Source organism: Anopheles cruzii, chromosome 3 (assembly GCF_943734635.1).
Source record: "Anopheles cruzii chromosome 3, idAnoCruzAS_RS32_06, whole genome shotgun sequence".
In the NCBI taxonomy this organism is placed as follows: Eukaryota; Metazoa; Arthropoda; class Insecta; order Diptera; family Culicidae; genus Anopheles; species Anopheles cruzii.
Window position 1 is genome coordinate 83658700 of NC_069145.1, and position 23068 is coordinate 83681767.

General features: G+C 50.1%; 1 protein-coding gene across 1 annotated transcript in view; it reads left to right on the forward strand.

Annotated features, from left to right (window-relative positions):
* Nucleotides 1–580: 580 nt before the first annotated feature.
* Nucleotides 581–23068, forward strand: part of LOC128271162 (uncharacterized) — a 28309-nt gene continuing 5821 nt past the window's right edge. Inside the window, exons 1-10 of the mRNA XM_053008602.1 lie at nucleotides 581–690; nucleotides 5327–5837; nucleotides 10638–10755; nucleotides 10860–11440; nucleotides 11571–11693; nucleotides 13515–13708; nucleotides 14383–14551; nucleotides 14624–14724; nucleotides 15310–15650; nucleotides 18806–19140. Coding sequence (XP_052864562.1) covers nucleotides 5513–5837; nucleotides 10638–10755; nucleotides 10860–11440; nucleotides 11571–11693; nucleotides 13515–13708; nucleotides 14383–14551; nucleotides 14624–14724; nucleotides 15310–15650; nucleotides 18806–19140 — 2287 coding nt within the window. The 5' untranslated portion in view covers nucleotides 581–690; nucleotides 5327–5512. The remainder of the gene's footprint in view (nucleotides 691–5326; nucleotides 5838–10637; nucleotides 10756–10859; nucleotides 11441–11570; nucleotides 11694–13514; nucleotides 13709–14382; nucleotides 14552–14623; nucleotides 14725–15309; nucleotides 15651–18805; nucleotides 19141–23068) is intronic.

Genomic DNA, 23068 nt, shown 5'->3' on the forward strand with positions numbered 1-23068 from the left:
CTATTTCTATAACAAAAAAAAGCCTAAACTAGACATCACAATTAAAATTTAAGCAATTTTAAACTATGTCCAGTAAATTTTGCATCCGCCCCGATCCGATCCGTCCGTTGCCGCTAGGCTTGAACAAAAACACTCAATGGGTGGCAGTGGCACTTTGTCTCTTTGTAGTCTATGAAATGGCCAAAAACATATGCTGGCTCGTGGCACGTGTACGGGATGTGGCTGTTCCGACGAGTCGCGGGTTTAGACATGTATGGCTGTGTAACTATGTTAAACATAAATGTCAATATCGCGATTGATCAACTAGATAATATCGATTTAAGTTTGGATGCAGAAATAGACTAATAAGTATTCTATCAAACGTTTAAATAATAGTTCACAGTTCATAGTTCATAATAGGAATACTAAGGCATTAGATTGTTATCCGAAATTCGTTATTGAATGTTGAAGAAAGTTCGTAGATTCTTCTTAACACCAAATATGTCCGTCTGTACGATACAAATTCCTCATAGTGCGATCCCATCGTGGCCAGACAAGTTTTCCGCGACCGTTCGGAGCACGGGTCAGTCTGTCCGCGCCCGCCGAAGAGTTAAGATGCGAAACAGTGCTCGGAACTAGTCGCTACAGACGAAAGGATTGTGTGTGGTTCGCGTCGGTAGGGTGTACAACAATAACAACAGCAATAACCGGGTGAGCCGTAGGTTGCGAGCGAACACAATTTAAGGGTGGCAGCAACAGCGGAACGGAACGGATGATTCAATTCGGTTTCGTACGCTTCTCGTGCAACGTCGTCGGAATCGTAACGATTGCTTGTGCTGCCGAGGGAAGCAATCTAACGGCGCTCTAATCAACGGACCGGCGAAAGCATAAGCAAATGTTTACGTTCCCGGTCGTGTGTGTGTGTGTGTGTGTCTGTGAGCGAGATAGAAAGATTGCGGCACATTCGTGCTGGTTTCGATCGATTTCCGATACCCGGACGCTGAACGACGTAAACAATAGTAGCCGTGAGTGTTTCGTCTGCCAACGCCAGAGCTAATCCTCAACACCCGCGAGTGGCAAGTGAAGGAAGAACAAAGTGGTTCGAAGTGTTAAAATATTTCCCAACCGGTCAGCCAGACTCCTTGCGACCCGGGAACCGGATGGTTTCTGTTTGCATTTCCAGTAGCAGCACACAGCAGCGTGTGATAAGAACGCAGCCAACGACGATAAGAACGATCAATTCCGTGCGTTCCAACCACTCTACATGCGTGTGTGAATGTGTCTGTTTCGATGTCTCGACGTCATCGCCTTCAGCGTATGCGGCGAATTAAATCTTTTCCGGGGTGTGATTAAACCTTTGGCCGGGGACACATTTTGCAGTTGAATCGCAGGGCAGCGTAGGAATTTAAAACGGATCCAGCAGGCCATCGGAATGGTAATCGGACCGTTTCGGGTGGCGTCTGGCCGGAAGGTTAACGCTGTTTAAAAGACGGCCCATGTGTGTGGATCCGTTGCTCAAAAGCATCGGTTGTCGTCCGATAAGCCGATCGAGAATGGGCTCGCGTATGGCGTCCGTAGAACCTACCTACCTTGCGACGAAGGGGTGAGGAAAAGAAAGAAGAAGCCGAAGGGCTCAGAGGGGAGAGGGGACGGTTTCGCAAAATCGGAAGCCGCGCAACGGTCGTGACGGTCGGCGGCGGCGGCGGCGGTCTGTGCCATGGCAAACGAGTCGGGCCTGGGTGTGGAAAGAAGCCGCCGGCGGGTCGGCCAGGGCTTCCCGCGCGCGCGAGGCAACACACGTGTGTGAAGGGGAACATAAACAACCTTTCAATGCTGCGCCTAAACGACGGCCCTGTGTGTGTGTGTGCTACTGATGCACTTGAGTGCACTCGAGCGCTCCGTGGCGGACCCTGCAATTGATACGACGTTTGGAAAAGATTGTGATTCAAGAGACTCGCGGTCAACAGCTGTCGCCGGCAGTTCTCGGCGCGGGAGCATGTCCAGCGGAGCGAATCGAGCAGCTCGTGGCCAAGAATAAAACCGCGCGTATTAGTGCGGAAAAGAAAACTCGTCGGAATCTAGAACATCGCGTGTGTTGATCGGCCGTGACTCTGAACGTTGTGGTCGTTAGCTGGACGAGTGGGCGAGAATCTCCGTGTCTGGTTTGTGGCGCCCGATGTTGTTTATACGACCGGGTACGAAATTTTGGAAAACAACAAAGTGGCTGGCAGAAACCACGGAACTGAGTCCAAGAAGGCCACAATCTGGTTTCCAGACATGCTGGAGCTAACGCAGTGTACGGTTTTTATTCTTCGCGCTTTGCGTGCTCCTTTTACAACTCCACTTTATCTTTATCCGCCCAATAAACTTCGACCAAAGAGTTGAATGCCCAGCGCCATTAGCCGAGGCCAGAAATAAACACGAAACTGGTGGCTCGCGAGCAGCCACTCGCTGAACATTGAGCTGGCAGATAATTAAAACTATTTTATGCTTACACACGGCTATACTTTTTGGCCGCGTGATTTCGGCAAGGTCACGATGCCCCCCGGGTGGTCAATGTCAAAGTGCTACGAAACGAGTAAGCCAGCATCAGGGCATTCTAAGACCCCCATCGTGATCTTGGGCGAGCAAAGAATTTGTTGATCGCGCTTGCTGCGTGCCTGCAACAGCGGATGATGCTTCCGTGCATTAGTATTCCACACCACACGCACCCCAGGTATTGCAACAGCGCGCGAGACGTGCATCCCGAGGCCGACAGATTGCGTCTCTGGCCCGACACGGATGTACCCGGAACTGAAATGTTGATAACTCACGGCGATGGTCGACCGCTTGATCGCCGGTTTTATTCGTGCGCTATCTGCCAACTGCAAAAGGATCGATCGCGGCACCGTCCTATCTTTCAAATGCTAAAGGACCCCCGATGACAGCGGAAAACGGGCCGATAAACGATCGATCGACCATCAATCAAAGCCCCGATGTCTGGCCCGGATCGCGGCGGATGAAAGATTGATGCCATTTTGCTATCGATCTCGCGGTGCGCAAAACGCGCGCGCCACGTGGTGTCTGTCCGTTGAATCCGCGCACACACTCGAGGCTGAACTTTAGCTTTAGCGACCCCCGCGGTAGTGCCTTACTTTAATGCACGAATGCTAACAACGGAACGCGCTTGGTTTAGGCTTTAAAACGACGCACCGTCGCCGTCCATTAATCACGGCCGGGCACGTTCCGTGGCCGGCCGGTGGCGTCTAAGAATTCCCTTGACAGAACTGTGCTGTGCGCCATCACGAATTCCGTTCGTGATTAGGTCACCATTGTCAAGCCGCCGCCGCCTCACTCACACACACACCGCTTGCCGTCGGCCTGTTGCTGCATTATTAGCGATTGATAAGGGGAAGCGTCTTCGCGAGTCTTCCTTGGGCCGTTTGGCGCAAGACGTGTCAGAATTGATAGAGGCTAACATTGTTCGCCCGCTGACTTTGACCGGTTTGCAGGGCCCCGACGGTCAAGTATGGTTAGTGGGTCTACTAGGTGAGAACGAAGCCACGCGCGGGAATCGTAATTAGGTTACAGTACCGGATTCACTGATATGGGTCGTTTGGTCACGGTAGAGACACGAGCTCGGGTGGAGCCTGATCTTTTGGTGTCGCTTGGCGAGCAAAGGTCACTGCTGTGTGGGAGCCCCGATCGCCAACGGTCGCGTTTGGCATGATTAGGACTTTCGAAAGCCAATTCGCTGCCGTTGCTACCATTTCGGGCATTGTTTTTTTTTATTCATGTTGCGACGTTTGGGAAAGGTGAACGTCAGATGTTGGCCAATTTCGACCGATGCTAGGGGCCTAAGTCGCCAAGTGGGCCAAAGTCGTTCGCATCGAATGCGCCACCCTTCAAAACCATTGATCGATGCACAGAAAAGGACGCGGCTTGACGGACGTCTTAAGAGTGGATAGCTGTTTGCCGAAATAAACGAATGCACTCGATTCTGCCCCGTGGAAGTACGGAATCAGCGAAAAAATCCAGTATGCAACTGAGTTGATGATTCAGACAATTCTTATCGACGATTGCGATGGGTTCCAGAATGAGGATCATTACGGAAGGGCTCTGTGATCAGTGTGCTGTGGGTGACCCTCTTTTTCCGCCCTGGGAAGGCCGGTTGCATTAATTATTCAAACCCCGTGGCGTGATGATAAACTGCTATGAGTAATGACCCTGTCGATATGGATTTTATTTTTCATTCCAATTAGTGGCTCCATTGAAACTCGGTCGTTCGTGTGCAGTGCAGGAAGTCGGAAGAGACACGGCGATTAGCGGCGATGAATTTGACAATTTTATCCCAACTATGATCTGTGTGCGGCATTCGTTGCATAACTGGCGCTGGCCGTAAGTTGATCATCTGCAACTACCGATACCGGGAAACGTTTGATCGGCATGAATAAAGAAAACCTTGCGAGAATTCTGGATTCACAGTGGCTAGCCATTGTTTATGGTGAGGCCAGTGTTGACGTCATCTTGGCTGACGTGATCTTCGGCGAAAACGATCCGTGTTAGCGATTAGATGGTGGGCGGCGAATTCTGCTTCAAAGCACACCGTCTAATTTGGTGTACTAATTTTATCATCGAGAAATGATCTCAGGCGCGTGTTCTAGCGATTGCGGCGATATCATGGCGCGTGCTTCTCAGATCCCATTTTATTTCCCAGGTGTCAGACGTATTTAATGTATTGCAGCTCTCCGCTCGCGAACAGATGCTTTTTCCGTACTCAATACTTCCTTTGGACGTCAGTGTTCCGTGAGCCTTCGCACGTGCCACACGGTCACCGACGCCACTCGCGGCACATCGTTGGAGCTCCCGCGATAGTGGTCGGACTTTATTTTAATGCAACCTGTAGAACCACGGAACTACACAGAGAAGAATTCGTAGCAAGGAGTGCTTGCGTTACGAGTGACGATTGTTTGTAAATAGAGTGTACGATTCGGTTACATCGCGATAGCTTGCAACTTGGTTCAGAAGCTCACATTCGACACTTGGCGATCGGGTCCGACAATCTGGGTGTTCCTCCACTAAAAGATCGCTCGCTGTCGTGGGGATAAAAAAGTACTCGTTCGTGGCGAAGTGGAATATCAATTACAGAGCGAAGCGTGCCTGGATTCACGGATAATTTGCGAAAATAATTGGTTCAATTGCACCACTACTTGCTTCCCCCCTGATGGAGCAGTAATTACGAAACACTCATTAATGGTGCGCGAGCTCCGAGCATTTGAAATTACGCCGCTCGAATTACGGAAATTGTGTGAGAACGTTGTGTGACGGCGGGAGAACAAACGGTCTAATTTAATGTAACGTTTTCTAGGATATTCATCATTTCGTAGCACATTCCGGAGGAAGCTGCACCTTTCCAATAACGTTTTGCAAGTGCCAAAACGAACGATGGCCGTATTTTAGGTCCACAGTGCAGTGAGTTTGCCAATAGTTCCGGTCGAAAAGAATTCCTGCTGCTATCGCTTGGGAGAGATTGTTCAAAAACTATCGTGCTTAAATGATGAGCCCAGCAAGGGGTGAAACTTGTGTGGTAACCGGCCACCAGCCAGCCGAGAAGATCGAAATGGCCGCACGGAGCAAGGCGAACGCGGCAGGATCATCGTCAGCGTTTAGCTGCTGTCCAGCGAACGGCGAGAGCTCTTCGATCGACGATTCAATCGAGCTGAACGACAGTCAGGAAGGCGCCAACAACAATACGATGTACCACAACGGGTTGCTCGAGGCGCAGGACTATCGCTTCCCCAAGCGGCAGCCCGTCGACATCGTGTTTCGCGACATCCGCTACAACGTGAAGCGCTTCAACATATCGAAGGCAAAGTTTGGTAAGTCGATTCGGCTGGCTAAGGTCGACTGGCCACTTTCATTGACTCAAGGTGGTCTTGCTGTTTTTTTGGTTTATGCTTCATTGGAGACTGCCAGGCGCTCGCCGTACACTACACGTGTGGTTCCGTTCACCGGGCCCACGAAGTCGCACGAATATTTTAGTAACGCTTCACATTTCGTGGCCCAGAAAACACACACACGTTCCAATCGGTGTTAGACGTTCAGATTATCTGGAACCTGTTTTTCCGGCCCGATCACCTGGCCAAACATTTGCGTCAATGGCGACCATCGTTGGTTTTTTGCTAGCGTCCCATCAGCTGTTTAAAATTTCATTGCCACTGGAAGTACAGCTATCGTTCCAACAACGCCCAAACAGCGTCCTGAAAATCCTTACCGGACCTACCTACTTTGAAAATCCAATGAGAATGCAAGGATGTCGTAAAACGCGCTCATAAAATATAGTTCGCTCTCGAATGCATCGGAATATTTTGCTGTAACGATCGGGTGCCACCATTGCTCATTTAGGGGCGCGTAAACCACTGCACTAATCGGCATTGTTGGGGCCACCGGTCTGGCGTGCAGCGATTCCTAGCACCGGGCCTTCTCTCACCGAGCACACGACCAGCATGTGCCAGTGAGAAGTATTTCTAATACCATTCACATTAGCATTCGGCATCTACAGGAGATTACTGTGGCCAAGAATCACTGCGCCGGCCGCTGCACGAGTCATTAGCACGATAAATGTTGTTGTTCCCCTTCGGCAGCATCACCATAAACCGGTCACGAATGTGGCTACCAGTCGGTCTCGGCCGCAGCTCCAGTCCGGCCCCCGATCTGCCCCGTGCTGCCAATCGTAAATCGGCAAATCAATAAATGTTTCTAATGAATGGCATTTCATTACCGTTCCTGCGCCTGTCCATCAGAGACTCCGGATGGTTAGGATTCAAACCCGCGGAACCGAACGGCTCGCGGACTCGATCAACCGGCTAAGGAATATTCAAACGAGATGATGATAAATTAAACATTACCTTCAAGCGGATGTTTTACTGGGTTAGCAGCGGCACACTTGACTGCTTGGCGGCTGACGCCAGGACGCTCGGTCATTAACATGCTGGATAACACGCCGGTTGTGCTGATCGCACGTGATCGCGATCGGTAGATTTTCTACCTAGCACTCTCGGTAGCTTTTTCACGGCACCGGAGTTCCCAGAGAACGTCGTGTGTATTTCCGGCACGGATTTCCTTTGCCGGAGGAAATCCTGCTCCTGCAAGGAAACCCCACGATAACCGGTCTCCGCCGTGAAGCGAACAAACCACATGAAATGGCTTTTTGTCCGCCTTTGCACCAAGCGCGGACGGCACGGGGAAGATCATACACGACCGACGCTCATTATCGCAATGTGTCAAGGTGGGCCAGTGAACTACCTCTCTAATGGCGGGCCCCGCTGGCCCCACTTTCGTTTATGCTCCGCGCAGTCCGCGAAATATTCTTAACCTCGTAGTTTCACGGCGCGCTAATGGCGCTGAGAGTTCTACGCCGCCCGGGCCGGTAGGGAAGTGAAAATAGCCTCGTGCTCCGTTTCAACCCGTTCGGCCACTCTCGGTTTTGCTCAAGGTGGTCCACCGAAGTCCACATACCGTAGGTGCTCTGGCCGCCCGCCGGCATCAATTGTAGGTGCATTACTGCAGCGGTCACTGGACCGTGATGGCTTTGAGCCAATTCTAACGATGCTTTGCCAGAAGCCGGTTGCTACTGGGTATTTGGCCGTCGCTGTCTTACGCCACCACGAAGGGTGCTGTTGAGTGCACTACGATCAATAATTATAGACCGCCCGCCCATTCTTGCCGTCGCTATGCGCAACTCCGGTGTCTCCGGAAAGTATACTATCATTAGAAAATATGCTAGAAGAAGCAAAAAAAACGGGGCCGAACCGTTCCAAACCTGGCCAACCTTCGACATGCAATTTGGTTGAAATCGAACACGAAATCTCAAACACAATCGCCAACACCGGGAATGGAAGCCGTTCCGCAACAACTGCGAATCGGCAGCGATAAATGGTCAGTTTTTTTTTGCGACCATCTGCGCCGTTGGCGTAACACGAGTTTGCAACAACATGGGATCGGCAACAGGACGGAGCCGCCCGATGGTGAAGGGCATCGCTTTGCATACATTTGGCATTAGACGAATTTGACTCTGACGAATCAATTTTCTATCGGATCGGACTTCGCCCGAGACGGCTTAGTCCCGTTTAACGGCGACCGCTTGGTCTACGTCGAAAACCAACCCGAAAACCCGTTCCAAATGGACCTGGCCCCAAATAACCCCGACAGTGTGTGGAGAGTGCATATTTTAAACTATTTAGAAACATCGGCCTCGGGCCGACAAAGTGCTTCCGCTGCAGACACAACCCTCCGGACCTGGGGCGGTTTTGGTCAAACTAGAGGAGATCTTGCAATCCATGCCATCGGCGGATTGGCGGATCGTGCGAAATCGTCGTGAACGTTTGTGAGCATCGAACGGTATGTGGCTCTTGACCCAAAAAAGCCGTTGTTTTCCATACACACACATATTTTGATCGCGATCGCGGCTCATAAATCTGTCCAGAATGGAGGGCAATAAAACGCGACGATAAACACTAATCGAACATAATCTTGTGAGACGGTCGTCAATCGATCGTCCAGCCACCGGAAGGTGTCATCACAGGGCCACATTGTTACGATCAGTCGCGTGCAGCTGACGCACTGAAACTACTTTTTTTGTGCGATGGCTAACAACATTCAAGTCCGTGTCTCAAGATTAGGCACAAGAAAAATCCGTAAATCAATATCCTGCTTTTGCCACCCTCCAATGTATCTTCGCGGGTCGCGAAATAAGGCAGCGCTTTTTTACAACCAGAAGCCTTGTTCCGCGTTTATTTTATCACCAATAAACATTGGCCGCTAGCAAATATTTAATGTACTCCAATCTTTCTTTTGATGTAGTCCCGGTGGACCGGCAGCAAAACCAATATTTTTTCCGGCGAATTGGCGAATCAGGCCCCCCCAAATTCAATGGAGCGAAGCCGTCGTGGCCGTCGCCGCCGCCACCGAAAGTCAACAGGTTGACGATCGTCTCGCAGGCGCGCGCGTGCACGAAAATCGGCGGTCAAGCATAACCTTGGCACAGATCGTTTGCAGGCAGGAACCATGGAACGGGAGTGTGTGCGGGCGCGACGCACTCCCATTGCACCGGCGGCGGAATTACCGTTATGCTCGGCAATTGGACGTCAATTGGTCATCGACAATCATCACGTTATGTGCGCCGCCACATGTTCGTGTCCCGCCGTCCTCGATCGGAGAAAGAGAGTGCTGGCAGTGTCAACATACGGGTCATAAGAGGCTGTGCGATCTCGAAGTTTCAATGTTTAATTGGGGATCGGCGCGATATGGGCAAAAAAAAAACCCCGAACCCAGGCGCGAAGCAGAATGGCAAACATGCCCTCCCCCCGTGGGTCTGCGTCGAAAGTCTCGGAAAGGCTGGTCCGCAAACTGAGTTCAATTAGAGTTCAATTAATTTGAGAAAATTGATGATGGCTTCGCTGACCTTCGCCGGTGGTTCGCACCGTTACCCACAATTTCACTCGATCTTCGGCTCGCTGTCGTCGGGTTGAAGGGCGTGTGTGTGCATTTAATCATAACATTGAAATCTGTTAATAACTTCTTGACATTGATCGGCGGCCTTTGTGGACGGTCTTCATACGTCCATCCCGGAACTTCACGGTTGGCTGCCGATGCAATTTGCCTTTCTTCGCTCGGTGCAGCTCGGTGAAAAGACAAGGAACATGATTTCACTTTCTAATGCGGGCGACAATCGTGACAGGTTTTTGCGGTCCTCCCTCCTGGCCGATGGCATCTAAGGCGGTGCATACTTACTAGTGTTGCATGGGATGATGGCCCCCGGAATGAAACTGCATCGTCGTTGGCGGCGGGGGCCACTCTTCCTTCCGGGGCCGAATGCTCGGAGCGGTGCCGGAGTGGAAGTTACATCACCCGCAAAGTTGAGTCACCACTTCCCGTTGCGGTCGAAGTGCCGGTAATCCATCGATCAACCGTCACTCGAGGCAACGGTCGTAAAGAAGTCGGAAGCAATTGTAACGAAGCCACCAGCATCTCAATGTCGCCGAGCGGTAATCGCAACAAACAGATTCAGCGGGCTGTGGCAGATCGAGGGCCACAGTTTGGGTGAAATCATTCGCGATCGCCATAAGAAATGGTTGAATATTGAATATTCAATTCAGAATCTCGGACGTCACTGGAAGGAATGTGCTTCGGAATAGTCTATTTCATCATTCCCCTTTGGGACTTTTGGACACTCCCGAATGGTTTCAAATGGCGTTTCAAACCTTTGAAACACGAACTGTTGCCGGTTCTTGGAAATAAAAGAAAAACATCCCCGAAAACGGGTTTGGTCACAAGGAATCTTACAGCAATCCCTTCTCGGAACGGTCCGAAACTGATGTCTCTGGACAGGATCGCCACCGAGATGATCGATGACTGATCGTTTCTGTGTTGCTGAACGCGAACGGAAATATGAAAAATTGATGCTCATTCCGTTTCTTGCCAAAGGCCCGGGGTGGCAATGTTCCGAGCCTGACCTTCGGCGCCCAGATTGTTACACGTTGGCCGAGCGATAAGTGGCCAATTTGTTGCGACAGCGGCGTGAAATATGATATATTTTTGGCGGCCTCAATGGTCGCCGGCAAGTGTTCACTGTATTTATAATCATTAATCGGTTCCATCCGTCCGTTCATTCATTGCAGAGTCGAAGGAGATTCTTCACGGGCTGAATGGGTCGTTCAAGTCGGGAGAACTGACTGCTATCATGGGTCCTTCCGGGGCGGGCAAAAGCACGCTGCTCAACATCATGGCCGGTTATGTGTAAGTTCACGTGCGAAGGGCAGCGGAGCAAGGAGCAAGCTCCTCCCGCCAGTAAGTGTCGTAGTAATAATAATGTTTCATGCTCGTCGTCGTCGTCTTTTTAGGTCGTCCGGTGTCAGCGGCATGGTGCAGGTGAACGGCAAAAGCCGTTCGCACAATTCGGAAAGCTTCCGCAAGCTTTCCTGTTATATTCAACAACACGATGCCCTTCGGCCCTGGCTGACGGTGAACGAGGCGATGACCTGCGCGACCCACCTGAAGCTCGGCTTCGGGATCGACCTTGCCGAGAAGCGCAAGCTGATCGAGAAGATCCTGTTCATGCTCGGGCTGGAGCAAAAGGGCTCCACGCCGACGGCCGGCCTTTCCGGGGGTCAGAAGAAGCGGTTGGCGATCGCACTGGAAATGATCAGCAACCCACCGATCCTGTTCCTGGACGAGCCGACAACTGGGCTGGACAGTTCTTCCTGCGCCCAGTGCGTCTCGCTGCTGAAGCGGTTGGCCGAGGATGGGCGGACGATCGTCTGCACCATCCACACGCCGAGCGCGCTCCTGTTCGAGATGTTCGACCAGCTGTACACGGTTGTGCAGGGCCACTGCTTCTACCAGGGCCCCACCAAGGAAATGCTTCCGTTTCTGGGCGATCTCGGCTACCACTGCCCGAGCTACCACAATCCCGCCGACTTTAGTGAGTAGCTAAGCTTACGCGCCCCCCCCAATGTTTCAACCCACAGCCTCGATGTTTCTAATGCTTCCTCCGATTTCATCATGTCTGCGCAACAATCGCCGTCGACTCGCCGAATGTCCACGCCACGCAGTTATGGAGATAGCGGTCGGCGAGTACGGGGCCGACGTCGGGAAGGTGATCAAGGCGGCGCTCAAGAAGTATTACGAAATCAGCAGCCGCTGTATCGAGCTGGATTCCGAGTTCGACGATAACGGTAGGTAGCGCTGTGTGATGGCCATCGCCGTGCCACCGTTTGAATTCTCTTCTCCTCTCGTCTGGTGGATCCGGATCGGGCGGATCGAGCGGATCATCGCACGATCGAAAGGTCGACCGGCGAGACGCGAATGCCGTTAAACCATTTCTTGCGCGGTGCGCGTGTGACCCTCCTAGGCGCGACCTCCGCACGTTCGATCGGTTTACCATCCTTTCCAACCGCCAAGTAAGGCGGAGGGAGAGGCCACCGCGCGGTTGCGCCACTCAGGTGCGCACCCTTAGAAGTGCCTTGGCGCAACCGCCTGCCGGATGGAAAAGCCTTCGGATCAATCATTGAACCGGAGACTCGGGCGCGCGCCGCGCTTAAGCTGTCTGCACTTCTTCGGAGTGCTCTTGCAGCCGCCCGGGCAACCTCTCTCTCTCTCTCTCTCTCTCTCTCCCCCGGGTGTCCGCGGTATCATATTTTACCCCGCAGTAGAAATGCTTACCATAAGCGTGGTGGTCGGCAAACACATGTTGCCACATGTTGTATTACATCCGTCCGACTGCCGAGAACTTTTCGCACTCTCCAGCTTATGGCCAGCTCCGGTTCGCGGGTAGTTACTGAAAGTTTGCTCAGGCCGCGCACGTAATTGGTAGAGGAAGTTCAACGGTGTGCGCCGCGGTTGTGCCACATTTCGCACGGAATATTTTCGAGCCTCGTCGCCAAGATCGTCCCAATATTTGCGCTGGACAGCTCGTTCGCGGGATGCACTCCGATTCCGATCTCCGGCGATTGGTGCGAAGAATGTATAATTAACAACGCTACATTGTTTCGCACGGTACTAGGAACCTGCGAGTGAATGACTAGTTGTTGATTTTGAATGTGCTGCGTGAGACAAAATTTCTGGCCCGTTCGCTCGCCGGGGTCAAATTCCGTCGGCTACTACTGCGTTTCAAGATTCCGCGTGGTTTCGTGCAGTCCCTAAAAAAAAGTATTGCTTTTGCAAGGCCTTTAACAAAACATTGACTCATCACCATTCTGGTCGCCTCCCAAATGTCACGAAAGTTCTAGAATAATTTGTTTAATTATCGATACCTTGGCTGGCTGACTGGCTGTGTCTTAAGGCGAGGTGCTAATTTGAACGTACTGCTGAATTTGCTTTCCGCCTGGAACTTCCTTTTGATCTTAGGACGGCGGAGGAAGCACCGCGGGCGGCTGCCTCCGCAATCAGTGAAGCATGTTCTGAGACGTACTGTACCCATGCGTTCCTGTGCTCAGCATATTTACGCTTACGCTTGAACTGGTTTTCGAGCCCGCCAGTTTGCTGCCACCCCGCAACGGGTGCCCAGCAATTGTGCTGTTTTCAAACACGGACCTCAACACCAGAATGGTGCCACGATTGTGTGCCCAATGTTTTTTTTTGTAGAAAATGTAAATACCGCGTGGCGCGCTGCCACAACACCGTCCCGGCCGCCGACAGTCCCGGCAGTTTAAGAGCCGCAAAGAGCGAAGAATGGGATGTAAAACTCATCACCACGTTGCGTTTTCAACAACCCAATAAACACCGATACGGGCCACCGATGATGATGATGGGATTGTTGTTGTTCTTCCTGTTGTGTCTGGAGGCAGCCGTCCGTGACGGAGGAGCCCGCCTAATGTCGCAGCCATAATTGGCCGTCGGCAGATCGAGCGGAAGAGATCCGCGGGATAATTACTACCTTTCCGTTCCGATATTGTTTGCGAAACCGGCTAAATATGTATTTGGGAATATGTTTTGGGAGTTTGGCGAAGTACATCTGTTGCTACATCTATTTGCGAAACCATTTTTTCTTTTGTCAGAAAAACCATCCTTGCAGAGCTTTGGCATCGGTACGAAGGCGGACGAAATGTTGAAGCTGCAAAAGGAGGCGGAAGCCACGGACACATCGTCGTACGAGGAAAATGGCTCGCTGACGAACACGAAACCTGCTTCCCTGATCATGCAGTTTCTGCTATTGGTTTACCGAAATTTGCTGATAACACGGCGAAACTATGTAAGTATCTACCGGGTAGTGCGAGTTATTTTATGTATTCAGCATGTTGTCTCCATTACCGTGTTAGCCATTATTACTATTATTAACGCGTGCGTTTACACTCGCGTGACAGGCGATTGTGTAGTAATTGCAGACTGTCGGCGTTGAAATCAGTATTCACATCTTAATTATTGTCCGCGAGTTTCTTGTCAAAAAATTTCATCAAACACTTGTTGCGTAACCCATTCGCTGGAAGTCATTTGCCGCCCTCGGGTGGTCCCATTCCGAGTTGGTAATGATTTATATTTCAATCGAATGCAAGGAACCGTGTTCGATCGTTCGTTTGAATTATTCAACGCTTCCGTGCTGTGTGGCTTGAGGTTCTGGAGCAGCAGATAGTAACCGTGCTGGCGCAATTCTAGACCGTGACCGTCCTGTTATCCGTCACCACGGGACTGGCTAAGCAAAAGTGGGTGTTTCGGTTTGACTCGTGGGCCTCGAGAACGGTTCTAACCGGTTCGGTTGCCACGGCGAGATCATTGTCACGCGTTGCTTCTTTTCATCTCTCTCCCTGGCGTAATGTTTATTCAATTACTGAGCATTACCATTCATCGGCACTACAATCCCCCATATAATGTGTCAACAAACACGCATTTAATCGACTCTCTCTAACCGTCAATCAATTTTCCGTACAGTTTCTGCTGTTCTGTAGAATCTTGGCGCACGCGACAATCGCCACCATCTTCGGTTATCTGTACATCGGCGTGGGACCAAACGCCAACCAAGTGCTGGCGAACTACGTGTATCTCTACGGGTCGATGCTGGTGATGGTTTACACGGGGAAAATGGCCGTCGTGCTTTCGTGTAAGTTGGTCCACGGCACGTCCAATACTCCTCCGGTGCCAAACATCCTCCTCTTCTCCGTTCTTTGAACAGTTCAAATCGAGATGGAGTCACTGACGCGGGAGTACTTCAACCGCTGGTACAAGCTGGGTCCGTATTTCCTGTCCGTATTGGTCCTCGAGATACCGGTGCAGGTAAGTGAAAGTGTAGCGACTGAACCTGGACCGAATCCCGTTACACGTTTTTCGTCCCTAAATTCACCATCCACACGATGGGGTGTTGAGATGTTTCTTTAGAAACGGCCAGCGGAACAATGATTCGTGTCGTTCACGCCCTCCGCGCCGCAGTGACTCAAGCGATAATTTTTTCTGTCGGTTATTATTTCTTTTAGATTTTTTGCTCCATGATATACGTAGTCATCAGCTATTATCTTACGGGAAACTATGTGAACTTCGAACGCTTTTGCCTGTTTGCCTTGTTCTGCGTGGCCGGTTCAATTTGCGCCCAAGCGTGGGGTTTCTTCGTTGGAGCAACACTCTCCGTAAAGGTACGTGGCGCTTGATGGTTGTACGGAAAATGATAAACCGACACAATTGGGGTTTCCAAAACGCGATTCCGCGATCACTCAACGGTCGTTTATCATTTTTAAATTTTATAGCATGTTGAGTGCAAACTTATTATGGGAAACACGCTTTATAGCACGGAGTTTTCTGTGCGCGACAAGTAGGTGGCGCTAGTATTCATTTTAAACGGCCGTTTCTTTCTTTTCTTTTTTTCAGCTCGCGGTGTTTATCGGTCCAATTTTGGCGGTACTGTTCTCCGTGTTCGGTTTCTGCACGCGATACGTTGATATAACTCCAGTTTTCAAATGGATGTGGCACATCAGCTACTATCGAGCCAGTTTCCACGGCATCCTGAACTCCGTTTACGGCATGAACCGCGAAGATCTGAACTGTCCGGAAACGCAAATCTATTGCCACTTCAAGAACCCGGTGCTGTTCCAGAAGGACATGGACATCGAGCACGTCGACATGGAGTCAAATTTTGTGCTCATCGTGCTTATCATTATCACGATGTACATCAGCACGCTTTTCGTGCTCTGGTATAAGCTTAACAAACGGTAAACACCGGCGACGCACGGTTCGCGTGGCTCTTTCGTGTGCTCTAGTGTTTTACGTTTGCATCGTCCCTTGGTCACTGCCCTGGCGGTGGGGCGAAGGTTAATTGTGTGTCCTGTGGTAAAGTGAAAACGCGCAATGTTTTGTTTCATCATCAATTACTTAAAATCTTTGCCGAGGGCCACAAGAAGCCGCAAACCAGCAGTACGAGATCGAGTGCCGCAAGGCGACCAATTTGTTAGCAATCAGTATCTGTGATCAAATGCCTTAGCTATGGATTTTTTCGTTTTACGTTTTAATGGTGTGAAAAAAAGGAGCAAATTTGATGCGAAGAGACCAAGCGCCCTTCATGTTCTTGCCAATTAGGTAGAGATCGATAGGAAAGTAAATTGCCAACGTAGCTTGTAAGTCTGGGGAACACAGCTGAATTGGTGTGGTGTGGAACAGAATCTTTCAATCTTTAGTGATAGTGAAGCGCCTCAGGAGATGAGCAATCTACGAACTTCGAATGGTATTACATGTTGCCACTTGTCGCACAGACAGATGTTGTATTCAGCGTACAGTTCAATCTCTTCGCGTGTACATATAGGCGTAAATAGGCTCTAGTGTTAATGATATTGGATTTTCAAGAAAACACAATAAAGCGAAACAAACACCAGTGGCTCATGAGTCGAATGGAAAATGAGTGAGAAACAGCTGTTGGCAACGAAAGCGGCGATTACTGTCGGACGCACGAGAATGATTTGCACCGAACACAATGGCCTTTGGGAGAGTTTCTTCCTTATCGATTGAACTCGCGTCAAGTTGAACCGCGGCTTCTTCGACGCGTGCAGATAACGTGCTAAGCCTAATCTCTCGAACAATGTGAAAACGGTAGTCCAACGCGTCGCGGACCCATCAACAAGGGACTTAGGAGACATTCATCCGGTACTTTTTGCCCGTCAATTGGGTTTGATCGACTGCCATCATTTGACGGCCACCGAGAACCTCCCGACAGTGGGTCAAACAATGTTTCCGAACCTCGCTTCTTATCGCCTACTCGACTTGGATTGTTATCGCAGAATAACATTAGGAATTGTTAAGTGTAGCTTAGCTGCTTCGCGGTAATCAAAGCGTCCCCTTGAAAGGCGCATAGTGTTTTGGGGTAATGAGTTTTGTAACCCACCGACACCAGTGCTGGATGTGACAACCTTCTTCCCTTCGAGCAATGATTGACAGGGTCGCTTTAAAATTATTTCCTATGCCCCACACATTGATCGGTGCCTTGGCGTGCAGTTGCACATTTGCATACATATTTCTATGCAAAATGGCTCCATCCATTGGGAAATTGTTTTATGTTTTGATACCCCGGAAGTCACCCAGAGAACAGCTCTACCCATTGAATTGATAAGAAGCTACTGCATCCGAGGTCAATCGAAACACAACTTTCCAATGATTCCTGATTCCAAGACACAATCCTGGGTTTTGGGGGCGAAATTTAGCACAGCTGATCTTGGTCCAGACTAGTCGAGAGTTTAATGCACGATGCTGATAGCACGGAAACACAACGAGAACGGGTATGATAAGGTGGCCGGAGCATTCATCGTCCTCAGCTGCTGGCTGGACTACCAGCTTCATCGGCTAGAACAACGTTTGCTGAAATGAGCGTTATCGGCGGGTTCATAGTGCTGTTTGCCTCCAGCATTGTGTTCTCGCTGGGAATCTCTGAATTTCTGTAAGAATATGATCAAGTTTGAGCCGTGGATCCGTGAGCTAATTTGCTGAGCAGCACTTCCCACGAGGAAGTTGAAATTGGATGGCAAATTCGTTTGCTTAAAAAAAGGAACAATTGTTTCGGCGTGGCATCCACAGATTACCAGTGAGTTGGGAGAAATGTATAGCACATACTTTGAATAAAATAGAATGTTAAATTTCAATATGTAGACCCCCTGTGGCGAATGAATTAAGTCTTCTGTTTTCTGTCCCTTCCCCGTGTTTTATTCTTCTGTCTTCTGTCCCGTGTTTCACGCCATCCTTTACATGAAGTAGTATAAAATGTATTAAAATCATGTACACCAAAATTCGATTTGTTTCCCCGCGTAAACTTTTCAGCCAACCCAATTGAATTTGTCTTCGGGTCGAAAAACCAGAGAGCGCAGAAAAATGAGAGAAATACAGAGAGAAAAGTTTCTCTCTCTCTCTCTTTTCGTGTTCGGGATATTCGTAGGTTGACTCGGAAGTCAGGTTCGTCATCAAAGCTAGGTTCGAAGGTACAAAGTTAGATCGATCGATCGTTGGGATTCTCAAAACAGCCAGGAATTTTTTTCTTTCAAACAACTTTTGTCGATCGGACGCATTTCGCGTTTTGCGTGAAGAGATAGATAATTTGCGTTTCTTATTTGCGTGGTTGCTTATATTTTCGACTTAAAGTACAGTAAAATGAACGGTTGATCCTCGCGCAAATCGGCATAAATAACGGATTCAGTATTTGCGGTTCGGTTTGTGTGCAATGTTATAGAATCCAGAATTCGTATCCGATAACGGCCGTTCAAAGAGGCCCAAAAGCAAGTGTTTTGTGATTGGAACCGTTTTATGTTTCCGAGTTTAAGCAGTGTAATTAATAAAAGTGTTTAACGCAAAATCCAAGGACGGGGCGCGACCGTGTTTCGGCTACTGGTTGCGGTGAAAGGGTTCCTTTCCCCCATTGCGAATTGCGCGATCAGCGCACCTCGAGTTTGGCACCGAGGGGCTGTGTCCTATTTCTGGTACAGCGAATGTGTGCACCGTAGCAACGGCCCGCTAAGCCACAGAAACCAACACCAGCCAGCGTCGAAGTGCCCTATCGGCCGAAGCGGGTTGATAAGATTATGTTCTTGGTGGTCGGTTCCCGAAAACGTCCCCAAAACCGGGGATAAACAAGTGTAATCAAGTTGTTGGAGGCGACGCTCAGGCGATCCTGGTACATCCGCGGTCAGCTGGCCAGCAGAGATAATGTACCGCGCGGGCCTTGTTTCTGCCTGGCGCTAGTTGGGGCTTATTTTTAGCCCAATTATTCTGTGCCTAGTTTCTGCAAACATGTGGTTCGTCAATCGTTACCGACACGTCACCGTTTGACAGGACGCTTCGTGGTTCGTACCGGGCCAAACCGGTAAACCGAGTCGGTAATCGCCAGATAGAGAATACTGTTAAGATATTGCGACTGCGACGCGGACACCATGAGCGGATCGGAGGAGTCGTTTGAAATGAACAGCACGCCGCCGGATCTGCGGGCCGCCGGATCTTCGGCGGAGAAGCTGACGATCGACGAAGGAATCGCGCACAGTGCGCTGGACAGCCAGCGGCTCGCGAAAGTGAAACTAAAACACCTCCACATCCCAGAACCGCTGCCCTTGGTGGCCACCAACGGTGAAGGATCTACGGCCAGTTCGCTAGTGGCGGCGCGAATTTTCAAACCGGTCACACTCGGTTTCAAAAACCTGTCGTTCTCGGTCCGCAATGGAATATTTAAGAAAGGTAAGTAGCACCTAACTTGCGTGAACGATCCTCCTATCTAACATTGAATTAGGTCGGTTTATGTTGCGAGGATCAACCCGACTCGTGAGAAGCAACCCTACCATCCGATGATCGAAAGTTGTAGCTACGGAGCAATTCAGTTGAAGACCGGTGGACGAATAACCCTCCGTTTCGTCTCTCCCCGGGGATCGTTGTAATAAAGATTTGCACGACGTCCAGAACAGGTTTTCGCGCCACGACGAGTATGCAAACACAGCGCTTGTCTAATTCTTTTTCTTCGCAATACCTACTGGTTGACTGCTGCTGATTGGTACTCGATGTTTAAACTGCATTTGAAACGATCCGATTGAAACGACTTCGCGGATCGTTGCGTTGTAATCATTTGGCTTGTTGGACACCAACTTTGTAGGTTGTTTTATTGCGCTCCCAAAAGTGCCAATAATAAACATCAAAAACGGAGTAATTAAACTGTTTGGCACATCCATACGAGGTGTGTTAAGGTGTGTGTGTTTAATTGGCCAACATTCGGCATTAAGTAGTAAATTACTTAAAATGTACAAAATGAAGCAAAGAGGCCTTCGAGAAAATGATGATCAACATGTGTCCCCACGACGGTTTCTTGATTCGGCAGCCTGCGCTTAATTTGTCACCAGGGAGTGACTTTGACACAATTTGGCAACCCCGTTACACACGCGGCATGTCTCGCACGATTCGCTGGCAAAAAGCCGAGCGAGGACCGCAAGGCGATCAAGATACTACTCGACATCTCCACTCGGTTTATGAGCCGCGTCGATCCAATCGAAGGTGGTCGTGTTAATAGATGCTAATTGTCGTTCGAACACTGTTCAGCCTCTAGCACCTTTTTCTAAGCGCCACAAAGGCAAACGAACGGAAACTAGCGGGAACCAGGCCAAAATTAGGGCCTGTCTCGATTGCCGGTCATTACACCGCTAAAAACACCCGACCGCAGGGCGTGAAGGCACGGAAATCGGCAATGGGAAGCTATTAAACGTCTTTCGGCGGCTCAATTCATCAACCCAAAAAGTAATGTCAAGTGTTTTGGCCGTTCCTTCTTTCGCTGTCGTTTTCGTTTTTGTGCGTTTGGTAAGCAAATTTGGCACAAAACTGGCGCGTCCGTGGACGACATTCTTTCTGCTCGGTGGCTTCTTCCGCGTCCGTTGGCTGTTCTTAAATCATAACTCGCTCTCGCTTGTGCGCGCTGTTCTGTGGCAGAAACAGTGCTCGAAATAGCTCACAATACAGAAACAGATCGTCGCTTTCGTGTTTCATGTTGAACCCCAAACAAACGGATTGTGTACCTTCGATAAATGAGTAGAAATCAAGAGTGAATCATTTATATTTCTCTGCCGACGCTTTACGTCTCATATCCCAGGGTTTATGTACCAGCGGGGGGGGGCTCATGATGGAAAAGATGAAAGTTCACCTTCTTCCGTGGGCATCCGGCTCTTCTTGATCGACGATCGGTCTCTGAAGCGTGGTTTTCGAGCATAGTTTTTCGGGTTTTAAAATTCATGAGACACAACGCAAGCGCGTGGTCGTGTCTTTGTTGCCGCTTCGTGGGTCCACCAGCAAACTTTTTCCTTTACTTCTTCAACCGAGAAGCGATCCGCGGTAAACGGTCGCCAACGGACAAAACCGTTCGGCAGAGAGATTGGTCTTCTAGGTTTAATTGAATCATGGAAACGCGCCCACCACATTTCGCGCTGTATGGTTGGCATCTTGCGACGATCCAATACCACACCAGTTCCTGGTTCCAAGTTCCTGCCGCCCGCCCCTTTCGGTTATGTCATCCGAACGAAGTCACGACGATCGCCAAAACGTGGTTGTATCGTTTCACGCGTCGATCGGCAAACAGGAAACACACACGCACGAACGCACGCACACACCCGAAGCCATTTTTTGCAAGAGTTGAACGAACTTCAGATAACCTTCGCGACGGTTGGGAGATTATTTTGGGCCGCGCGCGGATCGCGCGAGACACCGCGTGGTCGGCGTGCGTATTGTTGGCACGCGGCTGAACCTGGTCATGTCTTGATTTGTTTACCCTTTTTGGCTTTTTTTTTCACTTTCCAAATGTAAGTGAAACGTTGAAGGGTTGAAGTGCACCCGTTCTGTGGAGGTCAGCGAAGCGCATACGATTGATGGTGCGGTTCCGGAAACCGGTTCTATCCGGAAGCAGTGAGTGAAACAAAGTGTGACCCTCGCGCAGCTGATGGGCTGGCGGCTGGGTGCGGCTCGGAACTGCAACTAATACCAAAGCCACCAACGGCCCATCACCACGACACACGTCTACACGATGCGCATCGAAACTAGAAGTGCGTTTGATCGATGGATAGCCAGAGATCGTGCAAAATGGCAATAGGCGTCTCAAACACCAAGGGGGGGTTGCGCAATCCACACGAACACCACTCTCTGTTTGGTTTTTGATTAACTCCCACACCGCATCCAGTGGAACTGGAATCGAACCTGTGATCTGGAGGTTGTAGGTGGGATCAGTATTGTGCGAATATCTTCGACGTGCGTGCTGGAATCGCAAAATTGACAGTGGGGCCCCTTTGGACTTGAGATTACGCCCAATGGCCATGACGACGCGGTACGTGCGCATGTGGACATTTCGGATCGTTCCTTCCAGTGTCTGACTGACCCCGTTCCGTGTGCAATCGTCTCGCTGCCCAAGACAAAGCGCAACGGCCACGGGAGAGTGTGCGTGTTTTGCTGTAATCGCATGCCCGTGGTCCGCTTGTGTCATGGTGTGTCAGTCACTTACTCTGTCTGAAATGTTTAGTTTAGTTTGTTTGCACTTTTTTGCACTGGCCTCTGGCCACTTTATCAATCCGACGACGACGTCGAGAGTGGCGTCAGATTGCCCGACGGCGGCCACGGCGATCCGCAAATCCGCATACGGGTTTGCTAGATGAGTTGATAATTTGAACCGGGCGTCATTGTTTCACACAGCTTTCCGCTTCTTCCCACAGCCGTTTTTTTTTAGTAATCGGGCCCTTCCGAAAATCTGCTCCAAAATCGATAATCAATCAGCGAAACCGCCTGACTAACGACTGGACAATACCGATCCGATTAGAAGGGGTTTTGTGGGTTACGAAACGACGCGAATAATGCTCGAAAAGTATGTGCGATGCAACACGCGCTCCGGCAAATAAAAGAAGAAGACGTGACGCTTGAGCAAATTGCGGCGCGCATCGGCCCTTGAGGGGAATGTGCGATTCACCGCGAGAAGGATTGCGTCGCAGGGAGCTGTTGTAGTGCGCAATGCAGCTGCAGTGTCGGTTGATGCATTTTATTAAAATGCAAAATATTTTCATTCGGGGCGCGAGCATGCGCGCTCTGCGTTGCGCTTGCTCGTTGCGATTACGGGCTGCTGTCTAGCGGCCAAGTTGATTGAGGCCAATAGAGAACTTTGCGAATGCGGTATTCGCTCAAGAAATTAAAAGAAATTTTTGCCGCATTTGGTGGCTCAAAATCGATCCTCGTTTGTGAGTCATTTATTTGGTGAATCATCCGAAGGACTGAAGCCTCCACCTTCGTGTAATCAGTAAAGATCGATCAGTCTAGTCTAGACGAAGAAGTGCGCATTCAACTAGCCATTCAAGTGATTCACCAAGAGTGATTCACCTACAGCATAAAATGTTGATTCGATATCTATTATGCACCCCCCAAAAGTACATAGCTGTGACTCATTCCCGTGGTGGTCTCCGAAATGCGTTCAAGTACCGTGTTACTGATAAGTAGCAACAATTGAACGCCAACAATCTCACCCAAAAACTCGGCCGATCCTATAGCGTCCGCGTTTTGCGTTCTGCGTCATCGCAAACCGCGTAACATTAACGCGCTTGTGTGAGGTTAGGAATTGCTTCCACCGAGCCAAAACAGTTCGCATGACGTCGAACGG